Below are 20,924 nucleotides of genomic sequence, written 5' to 3' on the forward strand. Positions count from 1 at the left end.
ATAGTTTGTGCATTAAGCCTCTTCCATAAACTCCAAATTTGTGGAGTGTGTTACTAAAATCCATCCAGCCAAACTTGAGCTGTAGATCTCTGTAGCTTCACCGGGGCAATCTTTGGACCTTGGGTGGTTTCTCCTATCTTGGCAGGTCTGTAGTTGCGCCACACTATTTTTGAATAGTGTGGAGCTCAGACAACTATTTCCTGTTGTTTCCTGTTGATTAAACAGTGCTCTGTGATGTTGAAAGCTTGTAAAATATCTTCATAGCCTTATAGTTTTTGTTTTTTTAAACCTCTACACAACTTTGTATTTTGGTTGTGTGGTGTATTTCTTGTTATTGTTTAACTGATTTTTTCCAATATCCTTGCAGGCCTTCACAGAACATCTGAATTTATACTAAGATTAAGTTAGTGTAACTTAAGTGATCTTAATACAATGGTTAATCATTAACCATTTGTGAAGGAATTGCTTAAATTGCTATTTATTTTGAGGGTATCAGAGTAATTTCAAATGCACACAACACTTGTCAGATGTTTCTTTGTATTAAACAGGTATCATTTTTCTTATATTTGACAATTATGCACAACTTTCTGTTTCTCTATGTACAAGCTACATGTTGGTAGCTGTTTCATGACATAATTTCAGGAGGTATGGATACTTTTTCAAGACACTGCATTAGTAAACTCTTAATTTGACATTGTAGGCTCTGGACATCTTTGAGCTCTTGTGCTTTTGTCAGTAAACTAGATCAGACTACTCAGGGAGACAAACAACAGAGAACCTCAGAAAACACCAACTCACTCATGTCTTGGATCAACTGTGGGATGAAGATCTAAACTGCCACTTACCTCTCAGCCTCAGTCAAGTGTTTCTGGCTTATTTCTTATGTTGTTTTCCCCTCCAAAGAAACGGCGATGCTGCTCCCTTCACCTTTTTAACTGTGTTAGTTCTCTAGTCCTGCCACATATCATAATGACTTGAGGCAAATCACTTTCAGCTTAGAGCGAAGACGGTGATTGTATCAAACTGACCCCTAACAAGCTGTCAGCTCACATTTGATGGAGCATGCGTCAGCACCGACCAGTATGACATACCTTTGGACAGACAGATCTTGTTTAAGGAATGGTATCCCCTTAGGTCTCAACCTGTATGTTTCTCCCTTGTTTAACTTTTTCTAATGCTAATAAAGAGGGGATCTAAGCTGCAGCAGTTTAATGGGATTTGGATTCTATAACAGAGTTGCATAATTAGAACAAAAAATGTTCTGAAGTTCCTTTTGCTAAAGGATGAGAGAGACTGTATTTGTCTCTCATGATGTATTCAAAAGAGGGTGGTTAGATGGAATTGATAACACCGAGGTGAATCAACAAATCTGAAGATTATTGTGGAATAACAAATGTTTGTATCACAGTTTCTCTGTGAAGGGCTCAGTCTTACTGAGATATTTTCTATAGTAGTATTTGTAAACATATCAGCATCTAGACTGATGCAAATGGGGTGGTTCCATACATACATACATATCCACCACACTTTCCAGTTTAATTGTAAAAGCTGAAAACCATTTATCCTTCACGATTATACACTGCTGTGGTTGATCCATCGAATAAAATCACAATAAAATACCTGATATTTGTGGTTTATAAAGTTAAAAAAAAAGTCGAAGGATTCGGGTAATTTTTCATTGAACTGTTTTAGAGGCTGCAGTGCTGCCATTCCAACACTGAGGGAGCTCATGCGTGTGGACAAACCAAAGCATGGAAACGCTGAATGAGTGAGGGGGTCCGTGTGTAGGGGTGTGTGCGCACAAGCAAGCAAGAGAAGAGAAAGAGAGAGGTGCAGTCAGTGGACGAAATCACTTCTTTGGGGAGTAATAATGTCAAACAGAGAAGCAGAGGAAATGATCTGTGTTTGCCTTTTCGCCAGACTCTTCTGTTTCGAACTAACTTCAGGGTTCCAGTGAGAGGGGAAGCTGGTGACCGGGAGGGAAGCCACGAGGCTGCGCGACAAGTTCAGAGGGGGAGCGAGAGAGAGAGAAAAAGGGATTTGGCTCACTATTTTTAAATGTATGATTTGGAAAAGGGGGCGTGGACGTTATTGGAGCGCCAGCAGCTGAGACAGAGAGCGTGTTGGTTCTTGGCTGCAGCTCCAGAGTAGTGATGTGCCGGTTGGAGGAGGAACTGGACTGAGGGTAGGCTCAGCGCTTTAGACGCAGATCCTCTGCAAGCTTTTTTTTTTTTTATGTTTGTTTGTGAGAAATTGAAGACCACTCGGCTCCCCCTTCGGCTTCTCAGTGGATTTATTTCTATTTTCTTTGCCGGTGGTCGACACAGAGAAAGGACTCGAAGAAAACAGTAGGAGCTGTTGAAGCCGTGCTTTGCCGTGCGTAACGGATGAAATCTGATTTCGTAGCTGTTTGAATGACAGCACTTGGAGACATCTGATTGTTTAAGGTAAAGCCTTGTTGCGCACAACAAACCACGCTGGCACGGGCAAAACAATCTTTGAAACTCAAAAGCGAGTGGATTTTGAAAGCTGCTTCGTATGAATGTATTCCTAAATATTGAGAAGTACTGCTGGTTTTGATGATTTTAATATGGCAGCCCAATCTTTTGGCAAGGATAATCTACGAAGTGCTTAATACAATTCTTTACGCCACTGAGTCTTAGAGTTAAAGTCACGGTCAGTGCCTGACTGAGAATGCGTTTGAAACGCAGAACAGGAAAGTAAGGGCCACCTGAGTTTTCTCAATACAGCCAAAATGACAAGCAGCGGACCTGTCATTGTCTTCGAGTGGCTTAAGACACTCCAGCTCTCGCAGTACGTAGAGTCCTTCGTGGATAATGGCTACGACGATCTAGAAGTTTGCAAACAAATAGGAGAGCCCGACCTGGACGCCATCGGGGTCTACATCCCTCACCACAGACAGAGGATCCACGACGCGGTGAGAAGGCTGAAGGAGGAAGCCAAAGACACGGCCAGCGGTCTGTACTTCACCCTTGAGCCGATGCCACCCGCGACAGAGATTTACACGGGTCACACGGTGGAGCATGAGTCCAAGCTGCGGGGATCCAGGTCTTGGACAGAGCCCAACAGTGACCGAATCGGGCGTAATGGTGGCTACATGGGCGCACAGAGAAACCTGACGCTGGGCAACAGGAGGGAGCTGGTGATGTACCCCAAGCTGAAGCTGAAGATCATGATCAGGGATAGACTCATCAGAGATGGCATCAATCTCGCAAGACCGCCCTACTCTAATAAGGTAAATGATCCCTAACTGGCCAAAGTACACACAAAAAGCATCATGCACTCTCTTCCTCCCATTTTATATTTAGGTTACCATTCAAACAAGGAACACACAATAATAACAAAATAAAAAATAACATAAGATAGAGTATAGGATGGTAAAGATGTACCTATTCATCAACCAGCAATCAGAATTGCTATGTTTTTCCTCCATTTTCTCTTATCAGCAGGTCAAACAATGAAATATTGTAACAAAACCAGAACAGAGTTTTTATCAGTGTAGCCGTCACATGTACTTTGATGCATTTGTTTGAGGTTGATTAAAAATAGATAGGAGTTTGAGACATAAGGAGTTTTCTTCCTTTCTGCTCTCACCAGGAGGAGATGTTAGTGTCACGTTAATGCCTCAATACAGTCAGATGGGCTTCCTAAGATTGCTTTTTAATAGATGGCATTGCTAACAGAACTCTGATCAAATTAGAAGGCTTGTAATTGATTTTAAATCTGTCTCTTGCATTGGATTTAGTTTCTAGATATGAATCGGACCCTTTATCTTTAGCTCCTTGAGGTGACATTCCTTGTCATTTTCTGATGGATTAAAACCAATAACCTATATCAAGGAACTTGTAGTAATTTTTCTACATTTTCTTTTTTTATATTGGATGTGATACTGTTTTTCAGAAAAGGAAACTGTCGATATCAGAATACCGGATTTTGGTATTGGCCTGTTTATTTTAATACCCATTTAGAGATTTACCAAAGATAATAACTTGAATCAAAACAGCAAGAAAGGTTCAACAACCTAATTTCTATCAATCTGCACAATATATTAAGTTGTAGGCTTTGTTACTGTATTAGTGTTTGAGTACAAGGAAACTTCTGCAACCACAGTAGACTCATTCTGGGTATTTTTTGTAGAATATTGTAATTTAAGAACCAAGTATTCACACTTCATATTCCACTTTTATCTCTGGTCAGCCAGAGGGATGATAACCATGATACAATGAAAGTTTTCCGCAACTAACTACATACCAAAACTACATAATGTCAGAGCTGCTGTTTTATCATGTAACTGTATTTTATTCATGCTAACTAAATGCAGTAACTTTATGGGGGGGAAAGGAGTATTTATATTTTGGGTTCATATTCTAAGAAACTGTATCTTCATCCTGGAAGGAAGAAAAATAAATTCCACAGAAATGCGTTGATCAGAGACGGACGGCTTTCTGTCGTCTTCCCTGTCAGGCCTTTATGCAGACATTTCAAACTTGAGGTACTCATAGCAATCAAACATCTTTCCAAGTGAGTTTGAGCTCTTTAAAAATCATTGACCTTGTCCTTGGGTTTTTGGACATTAGGCTCCAAGAGCTGTCTGTCCACTGTCCCACAGCATTAGTCACAACCATCCCATGACTAACTTCTCCAGCCTGCAGCAAGTTGACTATAACTGGTTCACCAACAGATTTTAAATAATGTCTGACAGTATGGCACAGGTACTCACACGCATATTAAAGTGTAGACTTTTCTCTAATAAGCGATGAGAAAGTCACAACAAGCAGCCAGTAATGTTATATATATATATATAAAAAATAGAAAGAAAAATGCTGCCAATAAAGATACACTGATCAGGTTTTCCCAGGTCCACACCAGATTCAGCTTTTCAGTTGGGTCTGAATAAAATCTAGAGGAATTACAAGAACAGAACCTCTTTCAGATTTTATTTTTATAAACTATCCAAGCCCACCATCCTCATGTGTGAACATGGTGGCCACAACATCATGCTGTGGGCATGCCATTTTCATCATCAACAGTTGGCCAGAGTGGATGAGAAGATGAATGGAGCTAAATATAGAACAGGAGGTTGCTATAGACTTAAGAAAGTGGTGGAAGTCTGCCTTCCAGCATCTCTAAAAGTGAAACATTTTTTCAGTCCTTTCTCTTTTTTTTTGGGTGAGAGTTAAATTATTTTTATGGGCAAAAGGTTTTAACATGTGGATACAGATGATTGTATTAAGAAAATTGATCTCCCTCTGCTCAGCATGAGCATCATCCATTGCATAGATTAATGCTTGCTTTTAGTCAGGTAAAGCAAGTCTTGTATGAAAAGCACATTTCAGAGAAGCACTCGCCATCAAACCAGGAGCTGAAACACAGGTGAAGCTCTGATACTTTGAAATATTTTCAGGACCACTGCACTTTTGCACGAGTCTGAGTGGTTGCTGTCAGGGTGAATGATGGGAGTGGAGTAGCTGCAGATCAATAATTAGAAAATTCTGAAGATTCTGGGAGGCTTTTGCTCTGACAGTGATTCTCTGTTGGGCAGAAAGATTTACACTCTGATTATTAGTCTACTCTGACCTCACATGTCGCCCTGTTTTATTCTCGTGTCTCTACATTCAGTTAGAAATGGAGCAGGCAGACCAGACAAAAAGTAAGCCCCAGCACTTTGATGTAATGAATGAGCAACAGGCTTGTCGAATGCATGGGCAGGGGATGAAGTGCACCCAGCTGGGTTGGCTGTGGCAGTTCTGCGAGTAACCAGACTCAGAGGGCCTCTTGTATTCACACACTGATAGTGACCTCTCCTCATAAGTGCCTGAATCATATGCCTTACCAGCTGAGGACGCCCTCGCCGAGTTACTGTTGTGTACATACAGGGAGGCTTTTTATTTGAACCTCCTCAGGCCCCTGACTAAGCAGATGTTGTATCCTGTGCTTTTTTTTTTTTTTTTTTTTGCTCTGGTTCTCTAAAAAGATGCCCAGTGTTTGTGCTGAAGCAGATAAAAACATTCACTCAGCTCTCGATGTGGAGTATAAACTGGAGCAGGAGTAGATTTGTTTGTTGTACACAGAGTAGATAAACCCAGCATTTAGTGCTAAACTATGGAGATTGAAATATATTTTTTTTGTCGTCTCTGAGAAGCTAAACACCACTTTCAATTAATTTCGAGCCATCTTGTTTTGTTGTTTTTAGAAAGTGACCGACACAAATGGGCAGAATAATTATGTGTGTACATTGTCAGGATGTTTTTCTAGCTTGTATAGTACAAAACATTCGGTGGGTGTAACATTTGCATGTTCCTATATGAAAAACATTGTCAGACTGGTTACTTTAGCATAAAAGATTTCCTACAGTACAGTTTTAGTAATCTAATATGGCAAAATATTAATCACCATGTTGAAGTTGCCCATTCTTAATTCTTTTAATTCTATTCATTCACTATATTTAAAATTTTTAATATTTACCGTGTCTATTTTTAATCTGCTTGATTTTTTTGTTATTACAATCTTCTTGCATGTTGTTTTTAACTTTCTTGTACAAGCACTTTGAATTGTCTTTGGCTGAAAGGTGCTATATAAATAAAGTTGCCTTGCCTTGCCATATCAAATTAAATCAAATTAAAGCAAATAGTGTATGCCAATCTTTTTTTGCAATTAACAAATTAATATTAAAAATGCTAAATACATAAAATACAAATGCATACAGACCCAAAACAGATAAAACATGAAGTTGCCTTACAAACAGGCAACAAGCTTTTCTGTCATAGCTTTATACATATCCTAAAATAGGGAACCAGTGCATAGATGAAAGAATATGATCTATTTTCTGGTGTTAGTCAAGTCTCTGGCAGCAGCAGTTTGGATTTTGCAGCTGCCTGCTTTATTTATTGTGTTTTTACAGAGATCTGTATAGAGACTACTGCAATAATTTAACCTACTAAAATCAAAATGTGAACAGGTTTTCCTGTGTCCTGTTTCAATAGGAAACCCTCAATTCTGGCAGTGATTTTGAAGTGGTAGTAGGCATATTTAATGACCAACTAAGTTGTTGAAATTCAGGTCTGAGTCCTTCTACATTAAGCTTGAGGGAATTCTGACTCATCCACTCAGATATTTTGAACATGCTGACCCATGCACTGTAGACAGAGAAATATAAACTTGTCTGTCAAAAGCACATGTATTGTGAGAGATATTGCGGTAATTCACAATCTGACCTCTGCAATCACGTCAATGGAATCATGTCAATAGAGGCCTGAGGAGCCCCATGTGTGACCTTTACTACCAAATGACAAAAAGTAGTCCTGGTATTCCAAATTAGATCTAAAACTATAGCAGTTTGCTGTTTTTTGAGTGGGAGTAAGAAGTCTCTTACAATATTAAGAACTGAGGTTCTGCTGTGGTTCTGAAACAGATCTTTACTCTGTGGTAGTGGCACTCCAATGAAGCTTTCAGATCCCCTCAAAAACCTAAATACCATTTTAAACTCATTTAGTTTTTTGTTTGTCTTGAAAAATTATGGCTAGTTTTGTAAAATATGTTTGCAAGAGATTCTGCATGTTTTTTTAGTATGTGCAATGAAAACCATTTTGTGGGGTGTACATATAGTTTCAATAAAACACAGATCCAGAGAAACAGAGTTGATTAAATCTTTCGAATAACTGTAGTCATTCAAAATAGGAACATTCCAAGGACCTTCTTGGTGCCCCTCACTATACATTTCTGTGGCTAACTGGTATGCTGCTGTTGGGCCGTGAGATTTGAAAAATATATTTGTGTCTAGTAATTAAGATTATGCTGATTAAGTTCATTTCAGAACATAAACAAATGCCTTGAAGAGTTATGTGTGGTTTTCAGATGTTTAGATTTGCAGTAGGTTGTGTACAATTTTCTGTGTACAGATAGTCTATGTGCTTTTGCATATTTCTTTATGTATGATGACTCTTCATATTATCTTCCAGGTCCAGCTTACATGAATTTTTAGTACTATAATATGGCTATATCTTAATGAAATCATTTCATTATTACTTTATTGTACAGTCAGTTTTACACAACAGATTAGGTATTTTGTGAGCAGATTACTACAAAATTATTAAATGCATTTAAAAAAAGTATTCAAAAACACAAAACAGATGAAACATGAAAATATCTTCAGTCATAAAAAGTGTATATGAAACAGTGGCAACATAGTGAAAATTTTAATAATTATGTAAAAAAATATATACATATTTTTATAAAAGTTACCTACGGCAACTCTTTAAAAAATTGGCATGGTTGTAAAGAGCCTAAATTTTCTACTCATGCAGAGTCCACTGGTTCAGTTTCTCAGAAAAATGTGCCTGACCAGAAAAGTTGGTAACAAATGTTTCAAGTGGTTATGTTTGGTTTGGAAAAAAGTACATTTGTATCTTTTTTTTTTCAGAAATTTTCTAGTTTGAGTTCTAAAAATGTCATCCTGGACGTGACTTTTTGCACAATCTGATTCTGTAACAGCAGTTTTTAGATTCTCTTCTGGCTCATTCTGCATTTAGATTCTCTGGAGCTCATTCTGCATTTGCTCTTCAAATGCAGAATGTAAGTTTCCCCATATATGTGCATTCTCATCATGTATCTGGGTCGTGTTATTGCTTCTGATAATCAGAGTTTGCTTAACAATGACTTTTGAGTTTTTGAATATTTCATAAGCTTCTTTCCTCTGGGTATTTTTTGCCACTTTGGCTAACCATGAGTCCCACAGAGGTTTGGGATTTGTGAGGGATTAAGCATGAGACCGAGGCTGAAACAAAGCATTGGTTTCAGAGGGTTAAACTATCTTTCCTCTTGAAAGCTGTGTTTAGTTAGAACCATAGCTTTGGCATTGAAGCCTTGGAGAGGAATGAGCAGGTCAAGGTCTTTGAGTCTCTTTTAGTTAGTGTGTCTGTGTGTGTGTCACCCTGCAGTTTTGAACTGGCTGCAGTCCAGTACTTTTTTTCTTTGTTTTTCCTACCCCAGGGTGAAGGAGAGTGTGGGAGATAAAGCAATGACCAGCTGATAGTTTGACTAACGGGCCTCTGATTGGTTGATATTTTCCCTCTTTGTGCCCTTGGGAGGTTTGTCACCCCCAGCAGAGACTGTGAATGGTGACTCAAGGCTGATTGGACACAAAAAGTCACTTTCTTATTTTTCCCAATGACCAGAGATTTTTTTTTTCATCCTTTTTGCTTACTGATCATCTGTGCAGAACTTTCCATCAGGTAAACCCTTAGATAAACCAAGAGTCAGAATTCCACTCCTGTGTCTGCTGAATGTATTCTGGTGAGACAACTCATTATCAAGCAATTCACTGAAAGGCTCTGCTGGGTGTAATAAATAGCTGTGATCCTTATCAAAGCCACTGAGACCCCTTGTCTGAGAGGGAGTATTATTTCTTCTGTTGTAAACAAACACTTGTGCAGAGGGTTGCACATTTTATGATCGCTCATCGGGGAACAATATACGCCGGAAAGACGGGGCTGCCGGCTAGTTTGTTGCTATAATGCACTGCGTTCAATAAATTCTTGCTGTTTGTCTTGGTTTGAAAAGTCAAGCTGACTTTTTAAAGTTTATCACTTGGGCTCCTCTTTGTCTTTTCTTCTGACAGTTAGAGGACAGTGAATCAAAAGATGTTAACTGCTATTTTAGATGAAAATGTCACACTTCATTTTGACAAACAGTATTCCAAGAACATTTGTAGACTTTTGAATGTAAGAAGAACAGTAACCTCTATTTTAAAGGTTACTGAAGAATCTTATTTTTGATTAAACACTTTTTTCCCCCTGAAACTTCAACACTCACTTTCAAATTAAATTTTGTGGCGGAATACAAGTATGTTAACTGAAACAAAACATTTGTATTCTTTTACCTTTTAAGGCTTGGTGGTCTTTGTTTTTCTTTTTCTGTCTTACTGCTGCTCAGTTGTTTAAAAAATATGGGAATATTTTGGCTATTTGCACTATTTTAATAAAGTAATTAATTTGTTTTTGAGGGTATTTGTATTAAAGTTACCTACAAAACACTTGTTTATTAACTCAGTGCTTCAGATTTTATTATGGATCCAAAAGGTCTAAATGTACATGATGATAAAATAAGTTGTGAAACTTCAGTTTATTTTATTGTGGAAATCAGACATGTTATCGATTATAGTAAAATTTGGAGCAATAAATATGCCAAAGCCAAACATTTTAGCTTTCTGACTACTTCCCAGATAAAATAAGTTGCCACAGGTTAACTATTAAAATTAAGTGCTAAGAGTCAACTTTTTAAATTACTGTTTTGAATCAACAAAATTTGTCTTCCTGTTAAAAAACTGTATAATCCATATCTAGGCGATATGTTTAGCCAGGCCATCAGTGTCTTCTGTTCTTGGCCTTTGTGTAAATTTCCAGTTGACCATGTTTTTTCCAAAGTTTTGGGTCAGGTACTGTGGTTTACATTTTAAGGTTACAGTGAAATACATTCAGAATTACATAGAAAATGTATCAAGTTCTTTTGCTCTGGGAAAAATGTGGTTGTGAACCATCAAGAACTAGTGGTACATTAAACCACAGACTATACACTACATGTAACTTTACTTGGGCATGACACCAAGCCACATTTCCTTCCATGCTGTCATCACAAGTAACAAACTCATTTTGGGGAAAAGATTCTCCAGCATGAATAATAACCATTTTCCTTTTAGAAGAGCTGACAATAGTCATTATTCACATTTAGTTGTTGCCATCTGACCTTCTGCTCCTCATTATTGATTATTCTGCCCCACTGATTTCTTAGAATGGAATTAATTTCATATTATCAGAGAAATTGATCTTTTAATTTGGCTCTTTGAATCAACTGAAGTCCAAACTATGTGAGGATGTGTTCCCATCCTGGCTTCATCTTGGATCTGGATGCAGCAAACAGTCAGTCATAAGGTTTCATTGTTCGCCCAGTGTGTCTGGAGGAAATGTAGGCTAAACAGGAGCAGATTCTCCATTGTTTGTTTGGAATCTGATGGGGCTGCATGTCCTTTCACTACTGGTCTGTTTTGCATTTCCAATTTCCGTCTATTGAAATGGGCTATGGAGGCAAGTGTCCAGCATTGTGCTGATGGGTGGGTGATTAAAACCTGGGTATCATGCTGAGGGAGAGCATTGGAAATAGATGGGTACATTGTTTATTTAGGATGGAAGGGAGTTGGTGGATGTTTAGATGGTCAGGAAATACGTTGAGTTGTTGGGAAGGGTTTGTTCCTCAAGGCCATTTTATGACCTCACAGAGCAGCTGACCAAATGTAGTCGTGGACAATCAAGAGAAGACTTGCAGCTCCTGAAAAAATGTAAAAACATGCAAGGAAGTCACAGAGGTGTTGCGCCTGTCAGGGCTGGATTAGCAGAAACAAAAGACAGACTTTATCTAGTCATGTTCGTAGCTTCCGTTAGCACACAGAAGTTCACCACCTAACATGACAAGGATTCACTTTGCTTCCTGTTCCAGGCCTCTTATCTTAAGTAATATCCCAACACTCTCTCCAAGCAGGAAATTAGAGTTTAGCTTGAGGTTCACCCCAGTTGGCCGACTGTGGCTGTTTAAGTGCTTTAAGCTTCTTCTGGATTACTGCCAAGATTTGGAAAGACGAATAATTCAAGGAAATTCTGTCTATTTCCTCTGACACTTTTCAAAACATATACGCAACACAAGTGACATTCAGATGATAGCAAAAGCACAATTTGAAATAGCAGTGTTGAAATAGTGTTTCATTCATTTAACATTGATGCATAGCTATTAGATGAACTGTTTAGTGAGATTTTATTTAAATTTAAGTGTGAATGTTAGTTCCCCAGATCAAGAGCTTTTTGCATCCTTCAGTGTTAATTGAAACTGCAGTAAAAGCTTTCTAGAGCTTTTCATTTGTGCCTGTGTTTTCGGGAAATGTCTTCATTATCAATGTCCATTCCCATAGTGCTGACATTTAGCCACAAGGGCAGAGAAAGCCTCTCACATCAGCCTCTGAGTTTTCCATTTGTTCTGCTGAGAGCCCTGTTTGCTCAGTTCTTATTAAAGGGTCCTTAAAGGCATAATCAGCCAAGGACTCATGAAGGGGAAGTCATAAAAAAGTCAAGGACCAGTCACATTGTCCTGAGAGGACATAGAGAGTCCATTAGCATAGTAGGATGCTGTTTACATTGCAATTTGAAACTGGGTTGTATTTAGCAAATGGTGTGAATGGGTGTATTTGCACCATGTTAAAATGATCTCGTGTTTACTCTCATACAAACAAGTTCACACAGGGGCTTTGAAGCATCTTTTCAAGCATCTTTCATCAGAATAACCTAAAATACCCTTGCTTAGGGATTTAAAAGGCAGATGGCACATTTGACACAAAATTTTGAAAATGAATAGATTGTTCAACCTAACATTTTGCTGTGGATTTTGGAAATTATGATTCCAAGATCCTAGATCTTATCTCATGAATGCCTGGAGTCTCGATAGCAAATTTGTCTTCAAGGACTGTTTGTTTTGAGTCATTGATTAGCTACATTAGAAGCAGATGCAATATCTCCCCACCTGTGGGGAAGGGCAGTTGTTGTAAAGCAGTGTTCATTATTATTTTAACCCAAATAAAATAATCACAGGGTTGACATTTTGAACTGTCTTAACCATTGATTTATATGGTTAAGCCAGTGTAAATAAAACAGGTTCCAGGTCATTCTGTAGACTGTAATCAGTTAATGTTCACTCTTTGACTTCCAAAAGACTGCCAGCACTAGCAAATTTGGCATGTTCCATTACAGACTGAAAAGGATAAAATCGACACATATTCGCTGTAATACATTTAGCCTTCCTGTTATCTGTTGAACATCTTGCCCTCTCTCATTTTCCATATGGGCTTTGGTTCTCCGGTGGAGTGATCTCGGTTTCATGCAAACCAAGGAGTTTTGACTGGCAGCTCTGTTCAGCTGCACTGACTATTCTCTGTTATCATTAAGAGCACTTGCCAGCTATATTTATGCTATGTGTAAGCTTCTGTGTCTTCTAAAATATATTGCTACTGTGGGACAGTATATGTATGTATTACTTAAATATGCGCAGTCATGGTAACGGCTTTTAAATAAAGCAGACCAGCAAGTCATCAAGGCAGTTTAATTTTCCACAGTGCTGAGGAACAGTTCCTGATGACACGTTCATGACAGATGCATTATCAGAGCTATTCTGGTCCATAGTTTAGAGCTTTTAGACAGCCTGTCTACATTACAGACATACTGTAGTATCACACAAGAAAGCCGACCACATTATCAATACCAGCTTGTCTTTATTTCTGGTACATCTTCATACTTTCACCCTGTAATCTTGTCTGTTTAGTAAACTTTGCTTTGGCTTAAAGTGCCTTTGAACTGGTGTCATGCCATGATTTCTTCTTCAGCTGGTCCCCACAGAAACCTTATACAGTTAATTTAAAATGGAAATAGTGTTTTTTTTTTTTTTCTTTAAGTTGCTTTAAAAAAAATCCTCTTAGTCCCTTTGAAGTCAAGCTCCTAGGCGCACAGCTATAGCTATATATTTCATGGTTTGCTTAGAAGGCGTATTTCTTGTCAGGGACTGCAAACAGACTAGATTCTGAGTTGTGGCAGTAAACATGTTTATTTTGTGTGCATTTGTTTCCCTGCATACATATCAGTGGTTCCAAATACAGGATGCATAAACAAGAGTTTACATTTGTGCTTGAAAATACATAGAATTATAAGTATATACTGGGAAAAATAAACCAACCTTTGGTACATGTCCATTGTAATCGCTTCCTTGTGCTGACAAGAAATGAAAATATGGAGTGTGCAAGCATGAGCATCTGTCTGTGTCGGGACCCAAATTGGAAATAGACATGCAAAGTACCGGTAACATGTTCACTTATGTCTGTTTGTCAACAGCTCTGCTTTTGTGATGTTTCACCCACACCAATTTGTTTTGCGAGACAGATTTTTCAAGAAATAGAGGAGGATTGCAGAATAGCAAAAAAACTGCTGTGCAAAAAAATGTCACTTTTCTCTGGGGTTGGTTCTGCTGCATCGTCTGAGGTGGTCATGTGTGACCTACATAGTCCAAGAGGTCTAATTATGTCTGACTCCTGTGCAGCTTTGTGCCAGGAGGTCACTCACTGAAGTGTCTTGTTACCATAAAGACAGTCAAACTACACTTACATTCACAAATAAGCTGTTTTGTAAGTTAAAACATTCAGGGATTACTGTTAGGATAACTACAAAATTCTAGTACTCTTCAGACTTAAAATATGTAAATATTTGGTTAAGTAGCTTTCTATTTTAACATTACATTCACAAAAGTTTACTTTGTTAAAGTTGAAGTTAAAAATAACCATTCAGAAGATAAAGGGGGCCAAGAACTATTCATTGTTGTAGTCCTCTTTGGTGGTTTTATTTTGTGTTTTTTGTCATATTTGGATGTTTTCCTGTTAGTTTTCATTTCTCCTGTTTTTCTTTTCTGTAGCCTTCTGTGAAGATGGAATAAGTAGCTCCCGAGTCATACTTGGGTTAAATAAAACATACTTGGTTAAGCAATCGGCATTAATATTTAAGTAACTTATGAGACAATTGGATGTTTTATTGATATTTCAGAAATGTTTTAAATGATCTATTAAAAACTATGTGCAGTTATTATCTTGTCTATAAAATTTGAATTTGGAGGTTGATAGTCCAATAACAGCCTCAGCCACTTATTTATAAAAGAAAATCACAAGAATTCTTAATCTAATATGCCCAATCAAAACAAATAAACCAAAAGACAAAATTTTACAATTTTGAATAAAAAAGGGGGAAAATTTGTCCTACAATAAAAGGCAGTACAAACTCTGTCGTTATTGTCAAACAGTTTTTTAACTAAGGTTCTCCACAAATAGTGTGTGGCTGATTGGTTGAACCAGAGAATAAATGACTGGTGGTCCGCAGGTGTGTCATGTTATGCGTCACTCCTCTCAGGTAACTAATTGGCATCTGTCAGTTTTATGACTCAATCAATCATGCATAGAGGCTTGCATTTACCATTACCACGAATTTACCATCAATCATAAGTAGACATTTGACTGCACAACATTCGAAGTAACCATAACATTCCATGCTGTTTTATATGTCTGAGTAGATAAACGTTGGACCTTTAGAAAGCTGGAAATTATACCCAAGGATTAAAATACATCCACTGTCAATCCACAGGTTGACTGCCATTTATCTCAAGTTTTGTGACTCATCTAGAAGCTTGAAAAGACATGATATAATCATCTGGGCTTTCATAATTTTCTAAAGAACATTTATTATAGTATATAAGACCACTTGTCATTGGGGAAATAAAAGAAGTGAAAAGCTTTATCTCTAAAATTTAATTGAGTTCTTGTCAGATAAGATATTTTTTACACTTTTAGTTTCAAATAAATTTCCCCATATTTAATATGAAACTGCTTTTTTTTTTTAAATGAACAACGACAGCATACCTTGTTAAATAAGAACTTCAAACACTCCATCAGAATGGAGAAGATAGAGACATACAGATGGTTACTGGTAGTACTGACACCAGCATCAGCTTATTGGCAAAATTCTGAAGGCAGCAAGTTTTGGGGTGGTTAAAACTCTGCAACAGAGATTAATTGCCCCCACATGTAGCTACAGTTTGGTTCATGTCAGCTGATATTATATTGGCCCATGTAAGAGAGATGTAATGCTGTGGTGCTGAGAGATGAGTGAGCCGTAATAGCGGAGGGTATGAGTGTTAGTGAGACAGACAGGTGAGTGTGTATAATTACCTTGTCTGAAGCCACTGCCAGCTAGGTGTATGGCATGCAGCGCAAGCAACTCTCAACCCACCCTTATCGCTAATTGGTCCATTTTCTGAGGCATGAGTTCAGGGCGACGCTGAAAGCTTTGATCACGGAGACCACACTGGTGTAGATATGTTCCTACCTGAGTGCTTTTGTAGTGGCTTTGCCTGGCAGGGGATTAAGCCAAACTAAACCCACAGAGTGTCTGTCTTTCTGCCTGTCTTACCCAGGCTTCCCTGCGGCGCTACATACCTGAATCTGAACTCTAATTACCAGGCAGTTACTACATTCCTCAAACACACCCACGCAAATACACATACTTTAAAACATGCAGTGTGTTGCACTTAATTTTTCACAAAAGCACTGTATCATTTCATAGGTATGCGATTGCTTTTTGTGGTTTGTAAGATTCCTAAGTGAAAACAGTGTTGTTCAGTTTATACTCGCCTGCAGTGACTAGCAAAGGTTCAAATGTGTACCACTTTGAACAGTAAATGGAGAATGTGAAGCAGCAAATTTCAAAAGGCATAAAGATAAAACATTCAATCATCATACTTGTTTACAATGTAGCTAAACTCTGAAACTAAATTAATTGTGAAATGACAACAGTCTGCTGTTCAGATTCATAAAATTTTGAGTAGCTACTCGTCATATTTAATGCATAATTCCTCGAAATGGAGCAATGGTGTGTTTAAGTGTTTTTTCCTAACACTTTTTGTAGGGTCTATGTTTTTTTTTATATCAGTTTTTGAACAAAATGAGGAAAAGTGCATAACTCAAAATGTGAGTTTGTTGCTAATGTTTGCATGCAGCTCAAATTACCAGTTCCAAGCACTCCAAAAACATAAATAGATAATGCAGATGTAGGAATATACACTCACTGACCATTTTATCGGGTTCCTCTAATTGATTTTCAACCCAGAAAGTGAATCAACAAATCACATGGCAACAACATATAGATTTGACATCTATATGTAGATAAGATGACTTGCTCAAGTTCAAGCTGAGTATCAGATTGGACAAGAAAGTTTTTTTTCTTTTTTTTTTTTTTTTTAATGTGGGGTGATTGTATGCTAGACTAGTTGCTCTGAGAATTTCAGTTGTGTGTGCCCTGGGATTTTCACACAGAAATGTCTATGGGTTAACAGAGAATGGTCTGGAAAAAAAAATACCCAGTGAGCACACTTCTTGTGTGAACAAAAGTGCCTTGTTGATTTCAGAGAAAAAATGACAGATGAAAAAAAGGTAAGTAGCTCAAATAACCAGGTATGTGAAATACCACATACACAGTCCAGGGCTGTCGAGATTAAAATCACCTAGTTCTATTCTGCATTCATGTTTAGTGACTGGTTCATCTCATTACTATTCAGACAAACCTCAATTCAGCCTTGCTGGTGATATCATACAGTCAGCTGAAATTTTGGCTTGAAATGCATGTGTGAACAAACTAATCAAAGGCTTATGTAAATATTGCCTTCTGCATTCACTCGACGTGGCCTTGTTTGACTTCTTGTGAAAGCTGGTAGCTTGTGTAATCAGTCTTGTTACAGTTTACTTTAGTTGTTTCAAAGAAGATTACTCTAAGTCCAGTATTTATTTCGACATGGGAGCCTTTAAAGGCCCTAGCTTATAATGAGCTTTTTTAAAATTCTGCTTTATATGAGGGAGTAGTTTTGGTTCTCATGAGAAAGTAAACCACAAGATTGTGATTATTGATTGACAAGGAAGTATCAGTAATTTAGTAAATTATGCATGTATCCCAAAGCTGATTTCATAAACAAAAGCCCAACAATGAAGAGCCCAACAGGCAGCTTGCTGTCTGTCTGGGTCATGCATCACAGACTTTCTCTGCTCCACAAAATATCCTAAGTCAGTTTTTTGGGCCTCATTCTCTACACCGTACAGGGAAGGATGGCAAGCTGAAATACAAATTGACAGACAGTCAGACCTGACAAGCTGACAGAGACCAAGAGAAAAAGACTGACAGCCGGCAAGGCAGGCAGACAAACAAACACAGTCTTAGACAGACAGAAAAAAGCAGAAATGCCAAAAAAAGAGCAGCATGATTGATGGAAAGGTAAAACATATGATTAGCATTTTCAGGCTGTCTTTAGTCGTTTGCAGTATTTATTAATTGGAGACTTTTTGACATACTTTCCACAGCCATTCAATCAGTTTTATTCTCTGCTTTCATCTGCATGCAAAAACTTGTTTTTGAAGATTGGCATGGAGGATACACTCCAAAGCATTTGGAAACTGAATAATAAACATAAGTAATTAGATTTATGCATCAATCCATGAACTGTGCAAGACTGACTGAAGGTACTATTGAGGGTCGTGAATTGGTCTTTTCAGAGTGAATAACCATTATTGGCTTTATCAATTCAAAGTGAAATATGCCACCTTGTAATGTTAGCTGTTTTCATTTCCTCACATTTTTCTGTGAAAGAAGTGGTGTCAGTGAAGGAAATGAATGTGGTCTACATGTGAATGCTTGGCAGTGTCCGTCTTTTGGGCGGACTGCATTGTGATGTGGGGTTATTGTTATGGTGCCTTCGCCCCGTTGAAAGCCTAGAGAAGGGATTGTTTTCTTTCCTCTCTGATGACAATACACTGGCAATCCAGAACAATGGTCCACAGGGAAGGGCTGCGTCTTCCAGCTCCCCCTGCAGTCCTGGTCCCTGTCCACTCCATTAATGACTCAAGGGCTAAACACTATTTACCCTTCTGTAACTGGAACCTCAACCACCCTCCCAGAAGCAACCAGTGCCAGCTTTATCCTGACCAGGTGTATGGGACATTGTTGAAATTGTTCTGTCCTACAAAATAGCAAGTTTTAAATAAGCATATCTCAGTCAGACATTGAGATAACTTGAACAAAATTTGAGGTGATTGGATATCCCTACTAACTCCAGTGGCTGCCATGCTTAAGCTTTTTTTGGAGGCAGATTATTGTGCAAAATGGGAAATTAAGGGTAGTGATTATGTACAGAGACAGTCCTCATTGTTATGCAGGAATTTCCCATCTGGGCTTATATCAATTGTTATGTAAAGCAGTCATTCATTTTCGGTAGTTTGCCTGGAATTGAGTTTCTGCACTAGTCTTTGTGTGCAAATGCTTTCAAGAATGGAAGAGGCGGAGACTATGTTGTTTTAAATCCTGTTTGAGTACAACACACCTGCCTACATATGTATAAGCCCTAATCTTGTCTCTTTTCCCAGGATCGACTACATATGCTGCTTTTGAGTGAACCATGTCTGCAAAGTTACATTCGACCATCACTACACAATATGTGGTTCATGATGGCAAGACAAGATGCAATTGTAGCAATATTTTTGGTAAAAAGAATAAAACTTTAAGGGGGTTTTTGCAAAACACTTTGCTCTGTGACAAAACCACTAATAAGCTGGCATCTTTAGGTAAGATGTTTGAATTATCAAGCAGCAACAATTCAACTAATGAACCAAATTAAGGCTGGTTCAATCATTTGTAACATTAGTGCCTCCTCAGTGTGATTGTTCTGACTAGGACATAGAAGCCTATGTTTTGAATGGAAGGCTATGAGGTGAAATATTTGAGTATTTACCCCAATACATTGCAATTGTCAAATGTAAAATATATGTCCCATAGATCTCAACTAGTATTAAAAAAACATCCATCATGGATGAATAAATAGACACATTGTTAATGGGAAAGAGATCAGATTCTTCCTGCCCATCAACATCCCAGATGATGTTAGATTATAAATATGAGAGTGGTCTTTACCTTCCAAAAACACAACAGAGCACACGGAGTCTTTGTTGCCTTGGAAGAGGTTTATCCTTTAATTCTAATCAGAATATTGATGATTAACCCTTGCCATTTGCATCTAAATTTTGAGAGAGGCTTTTCAAAGCAACATCAGTTCTCACAGGCTGAGGCTTAAATGCGGTGTCACATTAACTCTCCCATGGTCTTAAGAGACCCCACAGATTTTTTACTTTCTGTGCGGTCTGGCGGTGTCACACTGATCCCGCACTTTTACGAGGTTTTTTGTGCGTGTGTGGTTTTGGACACTGACTGTCTGATGAGACAAGCCCCCGCTTCCCCACTGTCTGACCATTTGCGCTCCTCCTGAGCTTCACCCTAACACTGCAGGAGGGCTAACAATCCTCTTAATACTAGATAGGAATATACCAAGAGAATTTTCTAGCAGGCAACTTGGCTTCTGAACAAATTGAAACAAAGTTCCATAAAAGTAAGCAATGCAGTTTTTTTCTAGAATAGGTTATAGTTCAGGTGAACACCAAGTCAAAGTTTCGGACAATCATAACAATGATGGAGGAAATGCTGATCATTTACATTCTCTAAGAGAGACATAAACAGTGGCATTGCAATAGTGGCAATAGAGGTTGACTAAAATATGCATAAAATAAATGTGAAAGGTGGACAGAAGACCAAGTATTTAATGTTAATCAGACTGTTCCCTGAATTTTTTGTCATTCATAAGCTGCTAAAATTGTCATTCTGTTTATGCCCTGGAGTCGTTGCACTCAAGGATGCAACATTTCCTCAACTCATGTTATTGAGTGGTAATGGTGCAGCTGATTGCTGAATGGATTTATGGTGAAATAGTAGGAGTCATAATAAAGAATATTGCTTAATGATTTTTTTATGCTTTCATATAGTAGAGTGGTATTGATTTTATCCCAAACATAGAAAGTGAGTAGGTAAGGAGCTTTCTGATTTGAGAAGCAGACTTATGACTGGTACCTGAGGGCGAATGTCTGGAGCTTATTCGCTGTTTGTTGATGTTTAGTTTATTGTACCCAAAGAATTCAGTTAGTGAAGTATTAGTAAATTTTTTTTGTCTTCGTCTTGGTTTTTGACAATTCCATAGGGCCTCTTTAGGATTGTCATGATCTGGATTGCTTAGAATCTACACAGACACTTTCTTTCAGGGTTGTATGTTCTCATCTGGATAATTTTGGTAATGTTATAGGTAGTGGTGAATCCATAGTTTTACCCCAAAGAGTCTGTTTTGAGTTCAAACTGTTGGTAGGTGCTTATTTTTAGGGAGGGGTGTCTCTGCAAACCGCATTTGTAATCTCCTCA

At 38.1% G+C, this 20,924-nt stretch overlaps 1 protein-coding gene across 5 annotated transcripts in view; it reads left to right on the forward strand.

The window, feature by feature from the left end:
* The first annotated feature begins 1,838 nt into the window (after positions 1–1,838).
* Positions 1,839–20,924, forward strand: part of sash1a (SAM and SH3 domain containing 1a) — a 173,750-nt gene continuing 154,664 nt past the window's right edge. For 2 of the 5 annotated variants that reach the window (XM_028039741.1, XM_028039742.1), the window contains exon 1: positions 1,851–3,256. In XM_028039741.1, the coding sequence (XP_027895542.1) occupies positions 2,756–3,256 (501 nt within the window). In that variant the 5' untranslated portion in view covers positions 1,851–2,755. Of the gene's footprint in view, positions 3,257–20,924 lie in introns of all 5 variants that reach the window. The other 3 variants (XM_028039744.1, XM_028039746.1, XM_028039749.1) reach the window with 2 other exon arrangements.

This window comes from Xiphophorus couchianus, chromosome 15 (assembly GCF_001444195.1).
Source record: "Xiphophorus couchianus chromosome 15, X_couchianus-1.0, whole genome shotgun sequence".
Lineage (NCBI taxonomy): Eukaryota > Metazoa > Chordata > Actinopteri > Cyprinodontiformes > Poeciliidae > Xiphophorus > Xiphophorus couchianus.